Genomic DNA, 26,214 nt, shown 5'->3' with positions numbered 1-26,214 from the left:
ATCTGTCCAGAGCACTCCTAACCACCAAAGTTTGGCAAGGCCGGATTTAAAATTTAAAAACAAGAAAACAAATCTGTCTACCACTACCTCTCATTCTTTCCTTCTTGTACTTAGGGCTGAATTTGGATTTGGTTGCCAGGGAGAGGAATAGTCAAAAGCAACGAATGCATTTATATGGCATGCATTATAGTTATTTGACGTGTTGGGAGCTCCCCTAAAAATACTTCTTTCTGAGTGAACAGAAGGAACTTGTAAATGGTGATGGCTCCCAGGACATCATGTCAGGCTCCCCTGCAGAACTGAGGTGTGGACCGGGGTCTGGGTATACAGTCTGAGGCCTTCTGGCTCATCCCCGGGTTCTATCAAACTGTACTTGTCAAAATGCCTGCAGTATGCTAGGGACTGTGCTAGGTGCTGAGGATTGCTTATAACTTATTTCACAAACATTTATTCAGTGTAATGGGTTTGGCCCTGTTCCGGGGCATTCTTTTTTTAAATTTTTTAAAAGATTTTATTTATTTTTAGAGAGGGAAGGGAGAGAGAAAGAGAGAGATAGAAACATCAATGTGCGGTTGCTGGGGGCCATGGGCTGCAACCCAGGTATGTGGCCTGACTGGGAATCGAACCCGCGACACTTTGGTTTGCAGCCCGCACTCAAGAGCATTCTTTAATGAGTAAGAGATGATTTCCGCTGTCACTCACAGAGGTTAAAATACCAGGCTAAAGAGATACTGAACCAAGCCCACCATCAATGGGGTCAATGATCACAAAGAAACCCCTGGCCTGATATCATTCATAAATGTAATCTAAGGCCTTTGATTACAACCAAAATTAACACATATGTACATAGGGTTTTAAAAACTTTCCCCAAAGTACTGTCATACCTATTTTTGTAGTTCATAACTCTTAACACTCCTGAAGAGTAGGTAGGGGAATGCTGATGATCACTGTTACATACGAAAAAAACCCCCATCAAGTTAGTGTGGTTAAGAGCATGAGTTTGGGAGTCAGATACCAGGTCTGACTTAGGGTCTGAGTAAAACGCGGACCCCTAAAGCACGTTAGGCGTGAAACACGCTCAGCCTTGGGAGGGGGCGGTGCTAGGTTCTACTTCGAGCCTAAGCCAGAGCTCAAGGCTGCCTCACTGTGTCCGGCTGCCTTTCAGTGAACACACGGCAGGATCCACTGTGTCCCACTGTCTTGTCTGGTAGGTGGCACCGCCCAGTGGGGAGCTTGTCACATCCTTCAGACCGGATGTGGCCTCCCAGCTGGGAAAGGCAAAAGTGGTGAGAGGAGTGTCACTTGTCCGGATCCCTTTGCATCTTAGTTAAAAGCTCATGCCCCTTGGATGGGAGGGAATTTTCTCCATCTACTGCTCCTGGAGGACACGAAGCTTTCCATTTCCATGTCAAACTCGCTTTGCATCTTGAAACATCTCCCAAGAGAGGACATGCTTGTGGGCTGTCAGATTCACTCCGGGGCAAACGGTTTCTCCCAAACCCGAGAGAAGCTGGACATGGGGTCTTTGCTACAGAAGACTGCGTGAGGCTCGGGCACCAGTTCGCCCGCCGTTAGTCACGCCGTCCCCAGTGCTGCCCTTGAGCAAGCATCCTTGACATTTTTCTTGGTGCAGGAAAAACAAGATTTAGAGTCAGAGATGACTTGGCTCATCTAAGATGACCTCCAACTAACTGTGACTGTTAACAAAGGTACTTGTTTTGAAAACATACTATAAGGGTCCTTTACTGGCAATACTAATCATACTTATTCAAGGCTTAAGTGCTATATAATTAATAAGCAACCTTCAAAGAGGAGTGATTTCCTAAACTCCACAGGAAGCTAGAAACAGCTTTGTTTTTCTTAGCACTAAATTATTAGGCTGTGAACTGTACTTTCAACAAATCAATATGGATATAAAGTGAAATAATTCAGAGAAGTATCTAGGAAGACAAATTAGCAAGCAATTAAGAAATTCCTGATAAGCACCCTCCTGATGACCTAAAAAAATGAAGGGGAAAGGGTAATCAAGATGGTCACTTCTTCAACTATTCTCGGGGGTGACTCACTCAGTACTTTCCCCATCTACACACTTGCTCTTCCACAGCAAAACAAACATGGGATTCCGAACATCCGTGTATTATTTTCCTAAGGCAACCACAACAAACTGTACAAACTTGTATGGCTCAAAACAGAACTTTATTCTCTCCTCGTTCCAGAGGCTAGAAGCCTGTAGTCAGGGTGTCAGCAGGGCCACGCCCCCTCTCAGACCTGTAGGGGAGAACTCTTCCTTGCCTCCTCCAGCTTCTCATGTTTGCTGCTAACCCTTGGCTTGTAGATGCACCATTTCAATCTCTGCCTCCATCACTACGTGGCTGTCTTCTCCCTGCATGTGTCTTTTCTCACAAATACACCAGTCATATTGGATTAAGACCCCACCCCACTCCACTATGAGCTCCTCTTAACCACAGTGACCCCACTCCCACATCCGGTCACGTTCTGAGATACTGGGGTCTTAGCATGATGACACATCTTTTCCGGGGGCACAATTCCACCCACAACTTCTTAGGCTTGAAATGGAGTTTATATAGCCTGTTTTTTCCCATGATGAGTTGAGCAAATAATTTAAGTGACTACCTCACAGACACTAAATCTGAAAAATGGTCAAACTGATTTTGGTCTAATAAAAAACTTGAATGCATTTTTTTTTTGTGTGACTACAGTTCACCTGCATCCTTTTTCATGGGGCCCTTTATGTTATGATTAAAGGAACCATCATTTGACTAGGGGTCCTCTTGGGAATTTAGAATCAGGATTCTTTTTCAGTTCAGTGACTCTTGAACTGAAATGTAAACCCAGGAGCTACTGGCGGTGGCCAGCTCTTTACAGCGTGCACTGGGGAAGGGGTCTGTGTGCAGATATGCTCTAAAGCAGATGTACAGATGGCAGAGCCACGAGCAGAAGCCCTGATGACATTTGAGCCCCAGGCCCTGATTATGTCTGAGCCCAGATGTATTCCTATTGTGGGGTCTGAGTCACTCTGTATCCTCACCACCTTTTTCTAGGTTAACGTAGTTTGAATGGGGTTTCAGTTTTTAATTTAGAAAGGTGTTTTGTTTTTTTTTGTCAGCATTCTACATAGCCCAGCTTTAGGTGTTTACTCATAGGGTAATCTATGTGCTAACACAGCAACTACCAGCCCCTTGTGGCTACCTAGATTAACTAATATTAAGTATTAAAAACTAAGTCACCCTAATCACATTCCAAATGCATTGGAATGGCAGATAGGAGACAGGATAGCACTGGATAGCAGACAGGACATTTTCATCACTGCATGAAGTTCTCTCCCATGGCCCTGGTCTTCACGAATGGCTCCCCCTGGAGTTATTCCGGCAATGATCAAGACGCAAGTCCAGCCCTGGCTGGTGTGGCTCAGTGGATTGAGTGTGGGCTGCAAACCAAAGGGTCGCCAGTTTGATTTCCAATCAGGGCACACACCTGGGTTACAGGCCAGGTCCCCAGTGGGGCCCATGTGAGAGGCAACCACTCACTGATGTTTCTCTCCCTTTTTCTCTTTCCCTCTAAAAAGATGCAAGTCCACACAGGGCAGCTATTCTCAAGGCCAGACACACAGTAGATGGTGTTATTGCAGTTATATTTTATTTCCAACTAAGGCTATCAGATTCCAGAATTTTTTTTTTAAGATTTTATTTATTTATTTTTAGAGAGGGAAGAGAGGGGGGAGAGAGAGAGAGACAGAAAGAGAGAGAGAGAGAGAGAGAGAGAGAGAGAGAGACATCAATGTGCGGTTGCTGGGGGTCTCATGGCCTGCAACCCAGGCATGTACCCTGACTGGGAATCGAACCTGCGACACTTTGGTTCGCAGCCCATGCTCAATCCACTGAGCTACGCCAGCCAGGAGATTCCAGAATTTCAAATGTCTTAGTCCTCCATTCCCTTCAGGAATATGAACTTTTTAAAGTGTTTTAGGGGAGCCCTGGCTGATGTGGCTCAGTGGATTGAGTGCCAGCCTGTGAACCAAAGGGTCACCGGTGTGATCCCCAGTCGAGGAACATGCCTGGGTTTCGGGCCAGGTCCCCAGTGGGAGGGGCACACAAGAGGCAGCCACACATTGATGTTTCTCTCCTTCTTTCTTCCTCCCTTCCCCTCTCTAAAAATAAATGGTATCTTAAAAAAAAAAAAAACACAACACGTGTTTTAGTGGAAAGTGTCCTGATTTGGGACTTGATACCTGACTTCTTGGTCTCCATCGTCATGTGACAATAGTAGTTTTCTACTGCTACTATAACAAATTTAGTAGTTTAAAACATAAGACTTACTCTCTTAGAGTTTTGTAGGTGAGAAATCCACCGATAGGGGTCTCAATGGGCTAAACTCAAGGTGACAACAGGGTTGTGTGACCGGCTTTTCCATTCCTTGGTTCTTGGCCCCCTTCCATCGTCAGAGGTGCCAATGGTCTGTCGCCTCTCCCTCACACGGCTTCACTCACACACACTTTCGCATCCCTCTCCACTTACAAAGACCCTTGTAATCACAGTGGGGCCCAACAAGCTAACCCAGGATAACCTCCCTATCTCAATGCCAGCTGATGAACAAACTTAATTCCACCTGCAACCTCAATTCCCTTAGCATGTACACAGATTCCAGGGAGGAGGACATGGTCACCTTTGGGCTCCAGTATTCTACTTACCACAGTGACGCACAAATCACTCTTCACCTCTGGTTCTGCATTTGTAAAATTATGAGCTTGGTCTGCATGACCCCTAAGGTCCTCTCAGCTCTGTCAGCTAGGACTCCGAATTGACAAAAGTTTAAATAGTTACTGTTCTATCTGGTCTTTCACTGAATTTGGATTAAATAATTATCTAAAATAATGTAACTCTGAATGTATTTTCAGAAGTGACTTCCCACGGTCTTGCATGAATCTCCCACAGTGCTGGCCAGACCCTAAAACATATATAAAGCCAATTATAAGGCAAGAAACCTTCCACTAAACATCAGAATAGGGACACAAATAATGAACTTTTAAATGTATGGTATACTGTGTTTAAATTACAAGTTAACAAAGTGGTATGTAAATAAGTTTTAATTGATGCACAAGAAAGGGTTTTGATGAAGAATAAATGAGGTGTATTTCAATTTGTGTCTATTAACTCCTCCCCTCCTTTTTGAAACACTCAGGAGTTTGCTATTCATTGGATGAAAGTAACACCAGCAAAAAGGGACAACAAACCTGTGTTGCCATCACCAGTCATCCTGGTGAAAATCATTCAAAATGAAAGAAATGGAGTGAGAAGAAATTCTAATAATAGGATTCAACTTCACTTTCTGACTTCACCAAAATGACTCACCTAGAAGAAAAGAGTATTTGGGCTCTTTTGTATTTTGATTAATAAAGTAGTTCTTATTCTAAAGAATAAGTGTTATGATTAGAAATTCAAAGTTAATGTAAGGAATAAATCCTTCAGCAGTGATTTTTTAATCTGTCTCCCTAGAAAGTTTTCTTACCGATGGGTCTTTGGCGACCTCTGACCCTGTTATCAGATGGTAACTTCCACAAGGAAATACGTCTAATAATACACCTTAGAATTCACATTTTCTTTTTTTCTCCTTTGCTTTGTTTTTATTATTTCATGTGCATTAGAATTCACATTTTCAACACTGCCATAGTATATGAAATCTGAAGAATACAGAAATATTTTTATTTTTTCACTTAATGGTGCAAAACACAAATGCTAATGACATACTTTCACATACAACTTTTCTCTCACGTTTACAATTCAACAGACTGGAACTGCTTTCATTGGAATATAGAACATACCTATAATGAAAAGAAAAAAAAACTATAGCAATAACCAGCAGAAATATTAAAATTAGATCATTCTAAATAATTTACCTTAGAGCATCAAGACAAGTCTAGGAAAAAAATCCATAGAGTCTCAACCCCTCATTTTAAGTTACAACAAAAAATATTTTATTTGAACTACAAAAAAAAAAAAGCAAAAACATCTGGCTTTGATTTAAATACCTATTTCATTTTTATCTCTTGATTGGCTGACTGAAGTAATGATATGAGCAAGGTGACATTAATAGAAAAAAATTCAGAAGTTTTGGGTAATCAAACCTTAAAGAGCCAAGGTTGAGTGTTAATATGGGAGAAAAAAATGTATATTAGTGATTACTATTTTATTTAGCAGATATTTACTTTAATCAACCTAATCTATGAAAGTTGAGATTTTTAAGTGTGACTTTTTATTTTCCAGAAGGATTAATACAGGGTTTATTTAAAAGGATTTATGCACTCCAGTGTGGCTCAGCTGATTGGAGCACTGTCCCACAGCCAAAAGGTTGTGGGTCCAATCCCTGGTCAGGGCATAATCCTGGGTTGGGGTCCAGGTGCATATAGCAGACAACCAATCAATGTTTCTCTCTCTCCCTAAAAGCAATGAAAATGTCCTCAGGTGAGGATTTAAAAAAAGAGGAAATATATCCACAGACAATGATAACTTACCATACATGCCACGAAGGTACTGGGTATAGTCCCATTAGATTTAATTAAATAATATGACTTTGGTTTCATTCTTCTTTAAAAAGAATTACTGATTGACTTTAGAGAAAGAAGAGAGAGAGAGAAACATCGATTTGTTGTTTCGCTTTTTTATGCATCATTGGTTGCTTCTTGTATATGCCCTGATCAGGGATTGAACCCACAGCCTTGAGGTATCGGGATGAAGCTCTAACCCACTGAGCCACCCTGCCAGAGCCTGGTTTCACTCTTAAACATAATTTTCTTTCAACATAAAGCACTATGGTTAAAAATGTTTATATTAAGTGATGATAGAGCCAAGGTACTAAAAATTCATAAATTTGTCACAAATAGGAAGATAGGTGCTCTAAGAAGCATAAACCTACTACAAACCCCCTCCCAAAATACATTACTTAAAAAGAGTTCAAATTAACTTGCAAAATCTATTCATTCTATAAAAATTGCATACTTACTGTATTCATATTTTAAAAGTTTATTCCAACCCATTTCTTCTTTTATACTCTAAAACATCCTCTCTATGTTGCTGGATGAGCTAGAAGGAGGTAACAATTACAATTAGAAATGTAATCTTTCTGTAAATTAAACAGGAGAAGGCTAATACTGATATTTTGCAAAGGAATAAGGATAGATGAAAAGAGCTACAACTATTCTAGTTAGAAATAAAAAGCTAGGAGATGCAAAAGTCCAAAAACTAAGAAAAGTATACACCTGTTCATTATAATCTGACGTTATATGCCTGTTCATTATAATCTGACAAGACAACTCTTAAAAGTTTAATTTTAACTTTTGCCAAGTAAGTTACCTCATTCAGTGGGTAGTTAATGGGATGCCTTACCACAGAGGGGCTAAACCCACACAGCAAAGCAGGCCTTGGTCAGTGAATGGGGTCCAGGCTTGCTGGTGGGTGGGAATTACACTTCTAACCTTAGAAATTTGATGCTGGGGGTGAATGAATAACCCCACACCCACTCTATGTGTATCGATTAGACGTCTCGGAGGACGGCCACTTTTCCAGAACCACTGTCTGACAGAATACGCAACGGAACAATGGTTGATGTAGGGTGACATTCACTGCAATTAGAGATTTAATTTCAATCAGAGCTCTCGGAAGCAATCACGCTCCTTTTTAGGAAAACTTTAAACGAGAAATGTATAAATTGGTCTGTAGTGCAGCCAGCTCTGAAGTTAGGGAGAACAGGGTTCAGCAAACTAATTTCTCCAAGTGTTTTCTTCATTTGTTACAGGTCAACAATAAGTGTTTACCACATAGTGTTGTTGAGAAGATTAAATGAGTGTTTGCATATAAAGCATTTGGCATGTTGTAAAGACCAAAAGCCCCACAAAACAAAAAAACAAAAAAACAAACAAAAGGCTGCTACATACCTACATACTCAGTACAATTTCCAACAATGTGTCATACAAACCAATGACTAAAATCTTATGTTTTGGAAGTCTAATGGGGTTTAAATTGTAATAACTCGTTCATTGATGGTTTGTCTCCATGGCATCTGAAAAAAAATGCTTTCATAAAATCCCAAGCAACCTCCATCTTCATTAATAAATAAAATAAAGGATAATATGAGTAATACTGCCATTGGTGAGAAAACCATGCTAAGTAACAACGAATGACAGAAATTTCAACTGCATCAAATTTTGTCGATGCCAATGAAATTTTTAGTCCTTGAGATTCCCCTCACGGAGAAATATGTCATCAGCAATTGTATCCCTAGGCTACCGCGCCGGGGATTAGCTCATGACGTTCAATCTCACACGGACGTTTCTCCTCCCCGCTGGGCTGGGGGCGCACGACGCACGGGAACACGACTCACATAGATCCACAGGAAGGCGGAAGTGCCCAAGGTCAACCCCACTTTCAGCCAGTCCGGTTTGTCATGTAGCGGCTCTCGAACGTAGAACTTTGACCGCGCTGACGCTGGAAGGGGACAGAGAGTCTGTCAATCAGTAATTTGTCACCTTGCTGGAAAAACACCTAACGTTAACAAGCGCATTGTCGCATTTAATTTTCCCATTCACCACCCCCCCCCCCCCCCGCGCCCTCGCTTAAACTGCCAAAGAAACAGGTTCAAAGAGGTCAAGTAACTCGTCCTGGGCCAGCAGAGCCAGAGCGGTCGTCCCTGGCCCTCGGGCTTCTTCAAAGCCTCATTTACTGGTTTTTGCGGACCCTCGGAAGACTCGGGAGGGGGCGACCCCCAGGAGAGTCTCCCCTCCTGCAAAGAGGGGGTCGGAGGAACCCAAAGTCTCTCACGCGCACCAAGAGGGGAAAGGGTGGCACTCGGAGGAGGGTCGGCGGAGCGTGACGGGGAGCGGAGTCAGGGGTAGGAGTAGAGGTGGGCTCCGGCGGGCGAAGGTCACGGCAGGACGATCCCGGGCCGGAGCCGTTCCCTGTCTCCGCGAGCTGGGTTCACCCTGGGAAGGACAGGCTGGGAGGTCAGGTCGGCCTGCACAAGGAGGGATACTCACAGCCCCCCGGGAGCCTGGCCGGGGCGAGCAGCCTAGGGAGGGACCGCAACAGCGTGGACGGCGCCATCTTGCCAGGCCGGACCCCGCCTCCCTGAATGGGGTCTCTCCCGGAGTCGGCTCCCGGCCGAGCGCCCCCTGGCGTCTGGAGGCGCGGGGCTCGCCGGCTCCGCAGCCGCGCCGCACAGAGGCTTTAGCTGAGAATCGCAGTTACGGCCAAGTGCTCCCACTCCTCCGCTCCGTCTCCTGTTTGTAAAATGGGTGGTTAGGAAGGAAATTATTAAAGCTGTAGATGGTAAAGAAGGGAGCGGGGCGAGGAGGAGGTAGTTTATCTTCTTCTCTGTCCTCTGAGAGTTTATTTCAGACCCCTCCCCTAGGGACACTCACCAAGAGATTTACTATAATCTACCGTCAGGAGCCAGAAAACTGAAAATGAAGTGTTTTGTTGGATAATAACACGTTGATTGACTTTTGTGTTCCGGGTACCGTGTATGAATGCATCATATAGTTTACGTGCATTGTCTTCTTTCATCTTCCCAACGACTGCATGACATGCCATGATTATCTTCAATTTACAGCTGGAGCTCTAAGAAGACAAGCTATTCATCCAGGCTGACATATTACAATTCACATTTTGGAAAGCCCTCCTACAGTTCCTGAAGTCTGTTTACTTGCACTATCATAGTAAAGCCTCACAACCCTGTGGGGAGAAGAGAACCCTCGCATTTTAAAAGAAGTGTCCTGACTTGCTCAAGATCAGCCCGCTGGGGGAGGTGGGTGGGGCTCAGGTTCAGGTCTTCTGATCCCCGAGTCAGAGGTCCTCCTTAGCCCATATAACAGTCTCCTGAGGCCTTGAGCTGAAGGGCAGGGTTCAAAGTGCCATTCCTGCTCACACCTTTTTAGCTGTATGACTTTTAGGCAAATTACTTAACCTCTCGGTGCCTCAGTTTTACATCTGTAACATAAAACCTATCCTATAGGATCCTATAGGGTCGTTGGGTGGCCTAGTTTTTAAAGTACTGTACTTGGTTTTGCCTATTAAAAGACATCATACTGACCCACAGGTTTTGTTTTTCACAATCAAACCAGATTTTTGTGCACTGAATTCTCATTTTGATTTGATGTCTAAAGACCTTGTAAAAATATGTATAGGTGAAATTTTAATACCTTAATCCTTCCAGCCTCATGTCATTTGGGCTCATTTTAAAAGCAAGATAAATGTTAACACATCTCTTTTCCTTCTATATTTTCTTTAACTATGTTACTGAAAAAGAAGCTTAACCAAAAATTATTAACCTCAGAGTAAAATGATTGTATGATGCTTTCTGGTTCATTTTTATGTGTAACCGATGGCTACATTGATTGCTGAACTGTGAATCACTTTAAAGTTTGTAACCTAGTTTCAGCCTCCTGGACTCATGCTCATGTAAGCACACTGCTCGGCTAACATGCTGACTCAGTTGTTGGTTCTCAACTTTGCCTCTTCTTGTCCACTCAGCAACCCTTCAGCCGTTTATCCTTTCTACACCATCCCTTGGAAACGTGTCCTGACACAGCTTTTGCTAGGATCTAACAAGTCAGAACAAAAGCCTCGGTTTAGTCAGAGCACGCAGAGCCAGGAAGCAAATTGCAAATTTCAGTACTGCTACTGGAAAAGGCTGTTTTGTTCTTTTGGCCCTTGGAAGCCTTACTGGTGTATATTTTGGGAAAGTGATGAAGTATAAGCACATTTCTCTCAGGGTGTTGGAGCTGGTGGAACCCTACACTTGGAGTGGGCAGCCGTAGGTGAAACCACGTCTTGAAAAGAATCCTGGTGAAGCAGTTCCAGCCAGGAGCTAATAGGTCTGATATTTTGGTAGAAGTTGCTACATCTTTAAGCATCTTCAGATTTGAATGCATTATTAAGCAGCTCCAGAATTTGAGTTATTTAAGCATCTCCAGAATTTGAATGCTGAAACCTTATTTATGACTCAGGCAAAGGAAAAAGATTTGAATTAGCAGCTAGAAAACCAGAGATTTAGTCCCTCTACATATCTCTTTTGTGGAATTAAAGTTTGCAGGATGAGTGCTTTACATTTTTATTTCTGGTTGATTTTGGGGGGAGGTGGCATTTTGACAGTAGTCATATGCAAATATTTGGGGTAAGATGAACTCACCACCGCCACTGTCATCATCATTTAGCCTGAGATATGTTCCCTTCCTGCATAGCTGTCATCCACAGCATAAATAGAATCTCCATCTGTCCAACAGTGGTGACCTATTAGAGTAGATATTTTATTGTTGAGTTCAGGCTATCAAGTCACTGACTGCGTGGTCCAACTGTTATCTGTGCCTCTGGTCCATTTTAACTAGGATATGATTCAGCTAAATGTTGACTCACACTAGTATTCACTGAATCTTAAAAACTGGTATTTGTTATCAGCCAAAAAGAATAACATTTGCCAAACTATATCGCTGGCTCAACTGTTTAGGTGCTTAGCTTCTGATGGAAACTACTATTTGTTTCACAGACCAGAAAATTTCTTCCTCCGGGGGGGAAAACTATCTTATTTACAGGAGAAATTTAGAAAACCATAGCACATAATTTTTCTATAGGGACTTTTGGATATGAAACCAACCCTAACCCTAACCCTACCATAACTCTAAACCTTAACCCTATCACTAATCACAAACATAACATTAATCCTAAATGTAATTCTGACCCTAACCCTAACCTTAAACCTAATCTTAAAAAAAACCCTAAACCCGAACACAATCTGAAGTCAGACAGTCTATCTTTTTATAGTTCAGATAATTAAAAGAAAGACCTTTTAAAGGGGACAGTGAAGTTCAAAGATTACTACAAATTAACTGTTTTTATGAATTCTAAGTTTATTCTTAGTTTTATTTTTTTTAAGTTAAGATTAAAAAACTGGCCATATTCCAAAATAATTTCCTTAATGAAACTTTTGAAGAGAGATCACAGAAACTGAGGCAATTCCAGGCTTTGACTACTAAAACCTTATGATTGGCCCATGCAAAAGGAGAGGGAGTTGGAGATAGCAGAAAACCCCAGCATTAGTCCCAGATTTTTCCACTGGGAAACATTAACTCACATCTTCCAGAGAGGGTGAAGGAAGAGGAAGTGAAACCAATAAAATATCTGGGTAAATAAATTTAAAAGAGGAAAGCTATGGCGCATATTATTTAATGATTCATGATGCAAAGAATGGTATGGATCAAATTCAGGATCTGGAGAGAAAAAAAATACTCAAGAGGCCCTGGCTGGTGTGGCTCAGTGGATGGAGTGCCAGACTGCGAACCAAAGAGTGGTAGTCAGTTTGATTCCCAGTCAGGACACATGCTTGGGTTTCGGGCCAGGTCCCCAGTAGGGGGCGAGCTAGAGGCAATCATACATTGATGTTCCTATTTCCCTTCCCCTCTGTCTGAAAATAAATAAATGAAAATCTTTACACCAAAAATAATCAAGGGTAAAAATGGCTCATACGATGTGAAAAATTGTAGATCAACAATGGAATGCCACTTTTAAAGCTTAGTTCAGGCGGGTGGGTGGAGGTGGAAGAGTGTACAAGGGGGGTAAATGGTAATGGAAAAAATACAATAAAAATAAACTACTAAAAACATTTAGTTTTACTGTGATTGTTAATGAAATGACATATATGTGGAAGAGGCCCTAGTGGGTGGGCATCTGGTCCCACCCTGCCTACTGCAGCGGTTTCCTAGTATCTTTGGCAGATACCCTTAGGCTTCTGAGATTTGAGGATTTCTGGTGATGGGGAGTTCAAGGAGTCACAATGTAAAGCACTAGCTAGACGCCAGCTCCAGGGGAGTCAGTGTCCCTAACTCTACTACCCGAAGGTGACTCAGACAGTCGTCGACCTTGCAATGTATGGATTCAAGTATGAAATAAAAACACACTTTTGCATTTACATGCTTCTTTGGCAGTGCAAAATGACACTTTGGATCTGGCTGACTACCTTTCCAGGCTCGTCTTAAGGAACCATCTAAATCGCCAGTACTCCAACCAAGTCCATTTAATTGCTCAGCTGTTTCACGTTTATTAGACTCCATTAAGCACCCTTCTCTCCATATGTTTTAAAGTCCCCCACTGGCGTGAAGCCTTTTGCTCTCCGCCCCCTCCCCGTGCCCCCCCACTTAATTAGGCACTTTGTCCATGATCAAACACAGCGCTCCTTGAATACCTGCATTTTAGCACTGCAAGCTCAAGGTATGATCAGTCGTGAAAGTCGATTCAGTGAACGAAAGGGCAGTCTAACAGCGGGAAGGCTATTTTTTATAGGCGATCGAAACCAAAGTTGACCCTTCAGTCCTCTCTTCTTCGCCGCCTCCAAAACCCTCGGTAGCCACAGGATGGGCGGGGCCTGGAGCGATCCTGCCGGCCCCGGCCCGAGGCGGGCCTCCAAGTTTCCCAGCAAGCTCCAGGACAGAAGAGGTGGGGAAAGGAGGTCATCGCGCCTGCGTGCTAGAAGATGTGACCCGGGTGCGAAAGCCCTTCGCGTCCGCCATTTTGGCTGCTTCTGTCGGTCTGTTCAGTTACCACGTGAACCGCCGACGGAGACCCGTGGTGGGAGGGGGGGGGAGGCGGCGGCAACGTTAAGTGAGAAAGGAAAAAGGACAACGAGGGGAAGGGGGGTGTCGGGGTTGGGCGACGCTGTGACACCCGAGGCCTGGTGGTGGCGGTGGATCAAGGCAATCAAGGCTGAAGCAGCCAGGGAACGGCGGCGGCGGCGGTCGGACAAACACACTGACCGAGCCGGGCGGTGGCGGGAGCAGCGGGAGGAGCCGGAACGATGCCGGCCGTGAGCCTCCCGCCCAAGGAGAACGCTCTCTTCAAGCGGATCTTAGTAAGTGTGAAGCTCCGAGCAAGCAGTGGGAAGGATTCAGCCGGTACCGGGGCCTGTCACCCGTAACCTCGGCCGGACGGGCACCGAGCCACCGTGGCCCGGGACCCCGCCTTCCTACTCTTAGGCCGAATGAACTGTCTCGTCCCCTCCTTGTGGTTCCCACTTCGGTTCGTGCGCGTGGGACCCGAGGCTTCTTCCTCCCATCCCCTTGCTTCGGAGGCCGTGGTTCCGGACTAGGCCCTGTTCTCCCGGCTTCTACTTTGCCGGTTTTCATACACCCCACCGAGCGAAGGGAGGACAGGCCCAGCCTTTCGGAGGGAAGCCGGCAGTACGGGCAGGAGTCACGGCCCGGGTGGTGCGGGAACCCTGCCGGCAGATCGGGGTGGTACCCTTGGAAGGAACAGGTGGTGCGGATGCGGCACAGCTCATTCATTGCCCGAGCGCGGCTTTCCCTCCGTCGTCTGTCCCTCCCTCTTCCTCTCCTCCTGGGATTCACCTGTCCCCGCCCGGCTCAGAGTCACTGAATGACCTGAAAGGAGGGAAGGAAGGAAGGAGTTCAGAAGAGAAAAGGAAGCTTTCTATACGACTCTCTTTTGGTCAGTTGCATATTTGAGTCTCCAGCTTCTCGGCCTCTCTTTTTAACTCCTTTCTAGAGTAGGAAAGGGACATTAATTTCTTAGTTTCTGAGCGGGAAACAGCCCCACCCCATCATTCTCCCGGCGAGGTGGGGCACCTTGCGCGGGGGCGGTCCGGTAGGAAGTGAAAAGTTAAGAGCTTTTAGTTGAGATGTTCTAGACTGGGATTTTTCTTGCAGGCGAAAGTGCATTAACACCGATGGAAAAATTTAGTAGCAGAGAAAAGAGAATATAAGAACTTTTGAGGTGGATCTCTTGACACTTAAAACTCACTCATTCCTTTCGTTTCGAATGTGTGCGATGTCCTCTCCTTTTTTTGGTACCATAAATGCAATGATGTTTGGAGGGACTATTTACATCATAAAATATATCTTGTCTCCTTGGCACTATAATGAACACATTGTAGGACGTTGTTTGTTTGTTTGTTTGTTTGGCACTTAGTATGTGGCTTGCTCTTGCATGCAAACATTTCTTGTGAAATAATTAACTATATTTGCCAAACTTAAGACTTTTAAAGTTTGGAGTGTGTGTACCAAAGTGTTTGCTTTTTCTCTTGCAGTTTCAATTTATTTCACTTGTTTGAAAAGTAGAGCAACTCTGGGGATCCAGTTTTTCTAGAAATAAGAAAGAGTAATCCACATTGAACTAACTTTGGTTTTACAAAAATATGTATATGACTTACAGATTTAGTGGATTCATGTTGAAAGACATCAGAAAGTCACATCCAATACCATGTAACTCTTAGCTTCCTTGAAATCCTTATTGCCATTTTATTTAAGACTAATTAGAGTGTAGGTGGGACTAGAGTATAGTTTGCCAGAACACTTTATTTACTTCTAAACCATTGAAAAGAGTAATTGGTGTGTAGCTTCAAATTAAATAATTTAAGAGTAGCAGTTTGTATTTAATCTTCCCCAATTCTTTTCTTACATTTTTTGGAAATATTTTATTTATTTTTAGAGATAAGGGAAGGGAGAGAGAGGGGGATTGAAACATCCATGTGTGAGAGGCACTGGGGACCTGGCTCACAACTGAGGCATGTGCTGTGACTGGGAATTGAACCAGCAACCTTTCACTTCACAGGTCAGCACTCAGTCCACTGAGCCACATAGCAGTCAGCAGTCAGGGCCAGTTCTTTATTTTGAAAAGCTTCAAGCTGAGAGAAGAGTACAAAAAAGCACTCATAAACCCTTTACTAGATTTAATATTTAACATTTTGCTGGATTTGCTTTCTCTTTCCCCATATATAAGAAATAAAAGTGAGTTGCAGACATACATAATACTTTATTCCAAAATGCTTCAGCAAGCATTTCCTAAGAGTAAGGCAATTGTTATATAAAACCATAATATCATTATTAATCATTCCCTAATATTGTTTAATACCCAGTTCATACTCAATTTCTCCCAAGTGGTAGGGTAGCACTTTTTAAAAAATCAAACTTTATTTTGAGATAACTTAAAAGGTCACACGTATTTTAACAAAGAATACCTTGAACCCATCCAGTTAATACAATGCTAATGTCTTATAAAACTATTTCAGTATCGTAGCGTTGATGCAATCTACCGATCTTATTCATATTTCTCTATTTTACTTGAACTCCTTTTGTGTGTTTAGTTCTATGCAGTGTTATTAATTTGTGTAGATTTTATAACTACCACAAGTCAATATGCAGAACAGTTCCAACAGCTCCAGGATCCCTCTATTACCATCCACACCCACCTCCCTCCCATCCTTTCTACCCCGAACTCTGGCAACTGCTGCTAATTTGTTCTCTATTGCTATAGTTTTGCCATTTCAAGAATGTTTACTAAAAAGTGTATAACTTAGAATTGGCCTCTTCATGCAACATGATTCTCTTGAGATTCCTCCAAGTTGTTGGGTATGTCAATAGTTTGTTCCTTGTTACTGCTGAGTAGAATTCTCTGATACGGATTTACCACAATTCAACTTCATAGAATAATAATTTTTGGTTAAGCATCATTAACAAATTGTTTTTGGTAGTGGTTGTAGTGCAAAACGTTTAATTAAATTGCTAAAGTCAAAGTGCTAAAGGAATAAGGTGTATGCAGAAGAAACGTGAAAATCACACTAGATGAAAAACAAAGGGGATATGATGTGTCCTTAATTGTTCTTTTACATTGGGAAAGGAAAAAATATTACTAACCAAAAGTAAAATTAGTATTTCCTTTTTCAAAATTGTATTTGCTTCCTCAGTTGTTGTAATAGTTCTTTTGACTGTAAGCCTCTTCTCCCCCGTTGGATAAAGAAGAAGTTGGGCATACTCTAGCAGGGGTGTTCAGTGCACGAGGTCCAGGATGGCTCTGAATGCAGCCCAACACAGCATCGTAAATTTACTTGAAACACTATGAGATTTTTTGTGATCACGTGTCGCAGTGTATTTAATGTGTGGCCCAAGACAACTCTTCTTACACTGTGGCTGAGGGACGCCAAAAGGTTGGACTCCCTCCCTGCCAATGCCCTGTAATCAAATGTTGCTGGGTCAGTAACCTAAATCATTTCAGCAGCATTCAGTTTTTGAGCTACTATGTTAGTTGTACTATACTTATTTGTAGTAAACTGTGTAAGAAATGAGATTAGTTTATATTTAAAAAAATTTGAAACTTCAATTTCAAAAGAATGAAGTATGTTTTTGCCTTAATTTTTTTCAAAGAAAAGCTGGCTTACACAACAGTTTGCAAAAAAATTTCACTTTCTGTAGTGGATTTGCCTGGCTTGTTCTAGTCTAGTTGATATCTAAAATTTAATCTTGTTGCATAGTTGGCCCATTTTTTCCCCCCACATTACTGTTTTCTGACTATAAAACATTATCATAAGTTGGTCAAAATGACCAGAAATGTGTCTTGTTTATAATTCATCTAGCACAAGGGCGAGGGATGAATTTAATGTGATATATATTATGTAGGAGTTTAGTTTAAAGAAAAGATGTTTGTGTTTGCCAGAAGTGGTTTTGTGGGGTGTTTTGTTGCTGTAATGACATACTATTTTAACAATTTGAAAAAATAGTCATTAAAAAATTATGGCTTTGCCTACTCTTGATGTGATTTGTTTATGTAAACAGTTTGAGAGGTTTTTCAGATTTTTACACCACTTTCTCAGGATGTGAAGGGTGAAGGGTGGGAGAAAAGTGGCTGTCAAGGAAAATCCACACCTCTTTATTTTTTAGCCCACTTGGAAAAGTTGGACATGCTCTCTTGCCTTTCAGTCCAGTTTTGCTAGATTGGTAACTGTTGCTGCTTTCTTTTTCTTTAAATGTTAATGTGAGCTGTAAGAAAAACATCTAAGTTGGGAGTACTTAAAATATTGTACATCATTAATCTATTTTTGGACTTTTGCCTGAATGATTTATGTTGTTAGTTTAAAGTCTAAAGAACAGAATTTTCCTTTCCTGGAAAAGTGGTAAGAGGAGTAGCTCAGCAGGGTGATAATATTTGTGATTTATTGAAAACTTAACATCTGTACTGCAGAATACAACTTTCTGCAGTTCTACGTCCGCTCTGTCCAATATGATAGCCGTTAGCCACATGTGGCTATTGTATACTTGAAAAATGGCCAGTGGGATTGAGGAACTGAATTTGTAATTTTAATTAATTTAAATTCAGATAGCCACATGCGAGGGGCTATATTTTAGACAGTTAACAGACAGTGTCTCCGGGGTGGACATGGTGCCCTGTGCGGTTGGAAGGCTGGGGGTCTGCGGGGCAGCTGGCCTTACCTGAAGGGGGTCGCTTTGCTTAGTGTGCTTTCTTATTTTTTAAAATGATTCTGCTTCTGATGATGCAGTTCTCTCAGAGCAGTGATTCAGGTAAGGTCTTTTTTGATCATATAAGTGTTTTTGGACCAAAAAAAAGAAAACTAGGTCATATAAGGGATCATATGCAAAGAAGTGTTCAGAATTTTCTCTCCCAGATACCTGCATGGCTCATCTCTTCTTTTAGAATTCTGCTCAGATGTCCTCTAAATGGGATATACTGAGGCCTTCTTCAGCCAGGACAAGTCCTCCCCAATTCAACCTTCCTACTTTCATTCTGATTTCTTTTTTCTTCATATTACCTATCATCATCTGACATATATGTATACAAGTAATTTGCTTATCATGTCTTGCACAATTAAAATGTAGGTTTGATGAGAATAGGAACTTTGTTCTGTTCATTGCTGTATCCCAATTGGTTAGAATAATGTACCGTAACAGATGTGAGACACATTTGTTGCATGAAATGAGTGTTAAGATAGTGACTACAGGGCCAGAAAGAAGGAGCTTTGGACTGTGCTTGCAGAGAGATTTTCGTGGAAGGGAGTGAGGCTGGGCCTTGGCTTTGTAGACTCTGTGAGGTAATTGTAGGGTATCAGGCCGAACCTGTATTGCCTGGTAGAACTTGGAAGTTTCATTTGTGAATGAATCATAGTATTAGTTTGTTTACATGGCCTCTCCCCCACCACAAAAGCATAATAAGAGGAAATTTGATTTTTAAAAAATTGTTTCAGCATCGGAAGAAAAATGGCATCGGGATTCAGTGAGGATGTTTGTTGTGAGGAGCTTGCTGAATCAGATACCACAGCTTTTTTTGCAAGGCTCGGTCATTTGTGGTTTCATGAAGCTCTACAACTGGGTCTGACAGTCAAAGTGAGGGCCTCTGTGTGTGCTGCTCTGACTACAAGATGTTAGAAGGGGAAATTTCTTCAGTTTAGAGGTCCTTTGTGAGTCACTTTGAGAAAATGTAAAAAATCAAGTTGAATTCTTAGAATTTGGAAAGGTGTGCTGGAAGCTGGGGTGTCAGAGCAAGCCATTGAAGTAATCAGCCTAGCCAACCATCAGCATTCACACCTAAATAAAACTGTGCTCTCTACTTACAGGCAGTAGCCACATTGAAGGAAAACTCCATATTCTTAGTGAAAATTGTTTTGAGGAGAATGTCATTTGCCAGTGCTAATGGCGAGAAGAGCAAGTAAAGCGGTTTAAAAGAGTAATGGTTCTTAGTATAAAAATCAGGGTATGAAGGGGAGGGAATTTTATGCTGTGATTGTGTTTTCGACTCTTGGGAGCTTCCCTGGTATGTCTGCGCTGTTTTGTGATGATGCATGATGCATAAACCTGAATTGAAGCTGTAACTTTTAAAAAACTAGTTTAACTTGTTCTGTATGTTTCTTTTTTCTCTTAGGTAAGCTGTGAATTATATTGTTCAGTGGTTAATTTGGAATTAAAATAATTTCTTAAAATTGTAATTTAATAAAAGCAATCTTTTGGGCTATTTAAAAGTAAAATAAAAATTGCACTGTAGAAAAGAATGACAGGTTAATGTTTTTAGTACCTGATATGCTCTATTTCACTGAGATTTTCTTTGCTTAGTAAAATAGGAACACATTGTCAGTTGGTATAATGTGAAATTTCTACTGAAACCTACTGGTAAAATTGTAATCTTATTTTTTTAATTGAATGTATTGGGGTAACATTGATTATAAAATTATATGGGTTTCAGGTACATAATTCTAAAATATATCAACTGTATATTGTATTTTGTGTTCACTGCCCCAAGTCATTTATCCCCCTTTATCCTTTCCAACCTCCTGCAGCCCCCAACCTTTCCCTCTGGTAATCACCATACTGTTGTCTGAGTTTTTTTCTTAATCCTTTCACCTTTTTCACTAAGTCCCCCAACCTTTTTCCCCTCTGAGAGCTGTCAGTCTGTTCTCTGTATCTCTCTGTTTCTGTTTTGTTAGTTTATTTTGTTCATTAGATTCTGCGTATAATTGAGATAATACGGTATTTGTCTTTCTCTGACGTGTTTCACTTAGCATGGTCCATCCATGCTAAGGATGGATTTCAGGTCCGTCCTTGCTGTTGTAAAAGGTAAGATTTCCTTCTTTTTTATGGTCAAGTATTACACAGTCCGGTACATGTACCACAGTTTTTTTATCCAGGCACCGATGGGTACTTGGTCTGCTTCCAAATCTTGGCTATTGTAAATAACACCTCAGTGAAGATGGAGGTGCATATATTCTTTCAAATTAGTGTTTTGAGTTTTTTTTTTAGTATATTCCCAGAAATGGGATCACCGGGTCACAAGGGAGTGGCTGTACCAGTCCACAGTGGCTGCACCCATCTATTCCCACCAGCAGTGCACAGGGTTCCCTTTTCTCTACATCCTCGCCAGCACTTGTTTGTTGACTTACTGATGATAGCCATTCTGACAGTTGTGAGGTGCTATCTCGTTGTGGTTTTAATTTGTATTTCTCTGATGATCAGTGACATTGAGCATCTTTTCATAGGTCTTCTTTGGAGAAGTGTCTATTTAAGTTCTTTGCCCATTTTTTAATTGGATTTTTGTTTCTGGTGGTGAGTTTTATAAGTTCTTTATAAATTTTGGGTATTAACTCTTTACCAGATTTACCAGCAAATACATACGTTCTCCCATTCAGTGGGTTGTCTTTTCATTTTGTTGGTAGTTTCTTTTGCTGTGCAAAAACTTAGTTTTTTAAAAAAATTGTTGTTCAAGTACAGTTGTCTCCATTTTCACCCCACCACAGCCCCCTGCCCCACTCAAAAACTTTTTAGTCTGCTGTAGTTCCATTTATTTTTTCTTTTGTTTCTCTTGCTTACAGGGATGTATCAGAAAAAAAATATTGCTATGAGCAATGTCCGAGATTTATTGCCTGTGTTTTTTTTCTAGGATTTTGATGGTTTTGAGTCTAACATTTAAGTTAATAAACTCCAGTTTCAGTTTATTCTTGTGTATGGTGTAAAGGTGGTCTCATTTCATTTTTTTTTTTTTTTGCATGTACCTGTCCATTATTCCCAACACCATTTATTGAGTAGACTGTCTTACACCATTGTATGACCTTGTTGTCTCCTTTGTCAAATATTAATTGACTGTACAGGTATGGCCTTCTATTCAGTTCCATTGATCTAGATGTCTAGTTTTTTAAAAATCTGCATTGGATTTTTTTCCATTACCATTACCTTATACCCCACTTCTCCCAGCAATCACCACACTGTTGTCCATGTCCATGAGTCCTTTTTCCTCAATCCCTCCAGCCTTTTACCTCCTTGCTCCCCCTCCCCCCACCCTGTTAGCTGTCATCCTCTTCATCAATGAGTCTGTTCCCATTTTCCTTGTTAGTTCAGTTAGTTCATTAGAATCCACATATGAGTGAAATCATATGGTATTTGTCTTTCTCTGTCTGGCTTATTTCACTTAACATAATGTATGTCTGTTTTTATGCCAGGCTATGCTGTTTTGATTACTATGGCCTTGTAGTATATTTTGATATCAAGCAGCACGACTCTTCCAACTTTGTTATTCTTTCTCAAGATTGCTGTGGCTATTCAGGTTCTTTTGTAGTTCTGTATAAATTTTTGGAAAATTCTAGTTCTGTGAAATATGACAAGGGTATCTTGATAGGAATTGCGTTGAATCTATAGGTTGCTTTGGGTAGTATGGACATTTTAATGATGTTAATTCTTACTATCCATGAACACAGTATATGCTTCCACTTATTTGTTTCTTTTTTTGGCATCTTACAGTTTTCTGAGTACAGCTCTTTCACATCCTTGGTTAAATTTATTGCTAGGTGTTTTTTTAATGTAATTGTAAATGGGATTGTTTTTCTTTCTGATAGTTCATTATTGGCGTATAAAAATCCTACTGATTTCTGGATATTTGTGTCCAGCTACTTGACTGAATTCATTGACCAGTTGTAGTAATATTTGTGTGTGTGTGTGTGATCTTTAGGGTGCTCTAGAGTCATGTCATCTGCTTTTAATCTTATTTTGAAGCTAGTGATATTTGTAATCTTAAAGATTCCATTTGATTTTTTTGTAGAGGAGATTAAACATTTCTGTGTGTCACCTGTAAAGTTGTTTTATCTGGTTGTACATAAAAGGAGAAATGAAAGTTTGCTTTTAAAAATAGAGATCTAGAAAAAAAAACCTTAGGGGTCTGTTTTCTGCTTCCATGTGTGGTTCCAATTTAAGAAGAAGTTTTCTCTTTACCATAATGGCTTCCATTAATATGGTACTTTTTTTATTTTTCAGAGATTTGGCTTGGAGATTACAAGATCACCTTTGATTATCAGTGCTTGGGAACTGAGACCAAATCTTTAGGAAGGGGAAGTGAGGCAAACTGGCATTTATTGACCATCTGTTTTGAGCCAGACTTGATGCTAGACCTTTTTTACACATTAGCTGATATAAACTTTGCTTCATTTTTTGAGGCAATTATAAAAATATAGCCAATACATATATATATATTTTAAAGATTTTGTTTATTTTCAGTGAGAGGGGAAGGAAGGAAGAAAGAGAGGGAGAGAAACATTATTGTGTGGTTGCTTCTTATACACCCCCCACTGGGGACCTGGCCTGCAACCCAGGCATGTTCCCTGACTGGGAATTGAACCAGCAACCCTTTGGTTCACAGGCTGACACTCAATCCACTGAGTCACACCAGCCAGGGTGCCAGTACTTATATTTTGATTACATTGTTGAAAGTGTATTTCTAATTGCTTTATATACAGTCAGTTGTGCCATATCAAAACATACAGGTTTCTAAAACTTACTGTGCTATGCAAAATCAAGCAATAAAAACCTCCAGGCTTATGGGAAAATGGGATTGTGCACACACTAAAAAATTTCATTAGTGACATTAAAAACAAAGATAAGAACTAACAAAAACGATAGCACAGTTTTACATATGCCAAATGGTTAACAAAGACAGTGTAAATACTGCACTTTACCTTGGGAAAGACCTGAAGTTTGCTGGTGGAAGGTGTCAGAGGGATTGTAGTATGTGAGTTATTGTATGAAGTGAAGTAAGGAAAGTTATCTGAGGGAAACTGACACCCAACATGGATGGGTGTGGCTTATACTATACACTGAACAGAGGTAGATATTTGACTGCTCTCTAGGCCTATTCGGCTCATTTTAACTGGGTGCAGTTTTCTGTGTTCACCCAGTATTTCTGGTAGACAAAATCCCACAGAAGCAAAGCTGAAATTAAAAATTCATTATGCTAGCCCTGGATGGCGTAGCTCAGTGGATTGAGCTCGGGCTGCGAACCAAAGTGTCGCAGGTTTGATTCCCAGTCATGGTACGCGCCTGGGTTGCAGGCCATGACCCCCAGCAACCACACATTGATGTTTCTCTCTCTCTCTGTCTCCCTCCCTCTCTCTCTCCCCCTCCCTCCCCTCTCTAAAAATAAATAAATAAAATCTTAAAAAAAATTAAGTATGCTCAAAATGTTCCCTAATCAGTTGTGTTGGGGCAAATGTGTATTTTCAGAACTGCATTATAGCAGACTGACTGTACATTATCTAACTCAGTGACAGAGATCACACAGCCTGAGTTTGGGGTAACGCCTCCTTCACTTTGTAGTGTGACTGGCTGCTGGGCCAGAACTTTTTCACCTAGCACCCGTGATATAGTGACATCCTTTTCCATCTTAATTGCCACTGCCACTAAGGAGACTTAAACTTCTTTCAGTGTTTTGTTAGAAGAAACTTTGTACTTATTATATCAAAGTTTCAGGCTAATTCTAAAGATTTTTGTGCTAATAATTTAGGCTGATATTTTAAAAACAAGGAAATAAAGTATCACATTTTTTAAAATTTGTGTTTTGAAACAATTTTGATGTTCACCTGGTCTCCTGGCATGGAAAGATTCTGGGTTTGAATCCTGCCTCTGCTTTCCCTTATCTCTAACCCTTTTTAAGGCTGTAAATCCAAGTAAAAAGAAAAACAATACTTTCCTAAACCCACTTCACTGGTCAGTTAGTGAGATGTTGTATGAAGGTGCCTGGCGAATAGTGAAGCGTGTGTATTGGTACTTGTTCTCTCATGAGTGTAGTCTAAAGAACTTGGCCTTTCATGGAATTGAAAGGGGCCATCTTTTTTTTGTTACTGTCATTGTGTCATATTCTTTTTGATATTTTTATGTATTTTGTATTTTTGAAGCTTTATGTTTCTGTTCTAGTCAGTTACCTTTACATTATACCTTGAAAATGTATCTTAGTCCTTTTTAAAAAAAATATGCTTCTACAACTTGATATGTTAGCTTTAAGTTTATTTATTTATATTTTTAAGACTTTATTTTTTTATAAAGTTTGCATTTTTTAAAAGATTTTATTTATTTATTTTTAGAGAGGGGAGGGGTAGGAGAAAGAGAGGGGCAGAAACATCAATGTATGGTTGCCTCTCACATGCCCCCTACTGGGGACCTAACCCAGGCATGTGGGCCTGACTGGGAATCCAACTGGTGACACCCTGGTTCACAGCCCGTGCTCAATCCACTGAGCTACACTAGCCAGGGCCAAGATTTTATTTTTGGAGAGGGGAAGGGAGGGAGAAAGAGAGGGCGAGAAACATTAATGTGTGGTTGCCTCTTGTGCACGCCCCACTGGGAACCTGGCCTGCAACCCAGGCATGTGCCCCTGACTGGGAATCGAACCAGCTACCCTTTGGTCTGCAGGCTGGCATTCAGTCCACGGAGCCACACCAGCCAGGGCAAAATTTAAATCCTTTGGGTCTGTCTGCTTATGTGTGAGGCAATTAATGAGCTTATTCTACTTTACTATTTTTTTCTTTCTCTCTCTTCTGACTTAAAAGTTATAAAAATAACGTTTTTTGTGGGAGCATGCTATTTTATGTACCATCCTTCCAACCTCTCCAATGCCTTTGTTTTAGATTTAGTTCTGTAATTAAATATGGTTAATACTCACCAACAGACTGTTTGCTGAGGTTTCCCCCATCAATCCATGGTTGGATAAAGCTGTCGTTAAACAGAGCTTCCTCAGAAATGCTTGTGAAAATCTCTTGAGTGTTCTAACAGATTTCTTACAGTATTGATATTTGAAGGACAACTTGGCTGGATATAAAATCCTTGACTCATATCTTTTTAAGTTTCTTGAAAATACTACCTTGCTGTTGTTACGTGTTGCTGACACCTACCTGATTAGCTTTTCTTTGTAGATGACTTGGTCTTTCCTTTTGGAGATTGGAAGGGTTTTCCTTTAATCTCCTTAATCTGTGAATTGAATCGTTTTACAAGATACATCTCTGTTGATTACTCTAGATAAATTTTTTCTGTAATGTTACAGAATGTAGATTGATGTTTTCTTTTATCTTTTTAAAATTTTATTTTTTTTTCAATTACAGTTTGTATTCAGTATTATTTTGTATTAGTTTCAGGTGTACAGCATAGTGGTTAGACAATCATACTTTACAGAGTGTTCCCTGATATTTCCAGTACCCACCTGGCACCATATATAGTTATTACAATAATTTTTGTAATATTAAAAAGTACCCTATGTTGTACTTTACATCCCGGTAACTGTTTCCTAACTACCAATCTGTACTTCTCAAGCCCTTCACCTTTTTTACCCAGTTCCCCCAACACCTCTGCTCTCTGGCAACCATCAGTCTGTTCTCTGTGTCTGTGAGTCTGTTTCTTTTTTGTGTTTCTTTATATTACTCATTAGATTCCACATACATGTGAAATCATCTGGTATTTGTCTTTCTCTTGACTGACTTATTTCACTGAGCGTCATGTCCTCCAGATCGATGTTTTCTTTTAATTCAAGAATTAAGTTTTGAGTATTGTTTTCCTCTTTGGTGCTCTTTGCCTATTGGGTCTTCTTTCCCTTTCTTTTATATCTATTTTTC

General features: G+C 41.0%; 2 protein-coding genes across 3 annotated transcripts in view; one reads left to right on the top strand and one right to left on the bottom strand.

Annotated features, from left to right (window-relative positions):
• Positions 1-5,613: 5,613 nt before the first annotated feature.
• Positions 5,614-13,378, bottom strand: NDUFC1 (NADH:ubiquinone oxidoreductase subunit C1). Its single transcript, XM_045831253.1, has 5 exons — positions 13,246-13,378; positions 9,047-9,289; positions 8,395-8,498; positions 7,018-7,097; positions 5,614-5,839 (listed from the first exon to the last, which is right to left on the bottom strand). The coding sequence occupies exons 2-4, from the start codon at positions 9,111-9,113 to the stop codon at positions 7,038-7,040; spliced, it is 231 nt and encodes a 76-aa protein (XP_045687209.1). The 5' UTR covers positions 9,114-9,289; positions 13,246-13,378; the 3' UTR covers positions 5,614-5,839; positions 7,018-7,037.
• Positions 13,379-13,620: 242 nt separating this feature from the next.
• The window catches only part of NAA15 (N-alpha-acetyltransferase 15, NatA auxiliary subunit), a 63,393-nt gene continuing 50,799 nt past the window's right edge, over positions 13,621-26,214 (top strand). For both annotated transcript variants that reach the window (XM_045831031.1, XM_045831030.1), the window contains exon 1: positions 13,621-13,908. In XM_045831031.1, the coding sequence (XP_045686987.1) occupies positions 13,855-13,908 (54 nt within the window). In that variant the 5' untranslated portion in view covers positions 13,621-13,854. The remainder of the gene's footprint in view (positions 13,909-26,214) is intronic.

This window comes from Phyllostomus hastatus, unplaced genomic scaffold, assembly GCF_019186645.2.
Source record: "Phyllostomus hastatus isolate PE091 unplaced genomic scaffold, TTU_PhHast_1.1 phas_contig_159, whole genome shotgun sequence".
In the NCBI taxonomy this organism is placed as follows: Eukaryota; Metazoa; Chordata; class Mammalia; order Chiroptera; family Phyllostomidae; genus Phyllostomus; species Phyllostomus hastatus.
Note: the sequence above shows the minus strand (reverse complement) of the source record. Positions and strands in the feature narration are given on the sequence as shown.

What these genes read in the sequence shown, in the direction of transcription:
- NDUFC1 (XM_045831253.1), bottom strand. Translation starts at nt 9,113, where the DNA reads ATGGCGCCGTCCACGCTGTTGCGGTCCCTCCCTAGGCTGCTCGCCCCG. An exon ending in GGCCAGGCTCCCGGGGGGCT is followed by an intron (nt 8,499 to 9,046) that starts GTGAGTATCCCT and finishes GTCCCCTTCCAG; the next exon opens with CGTCAGCGCGGTCAAAGTTC. An exon ending in CCGCCTTCCTGTGGATCTAT is followed by an intron (nt 7,098 to 8,394) that starts GTGAGTCGTGTT and finishes ACCTCCTTCTAG; the next exon opens with CTCATCCAGCAACATAGAGA.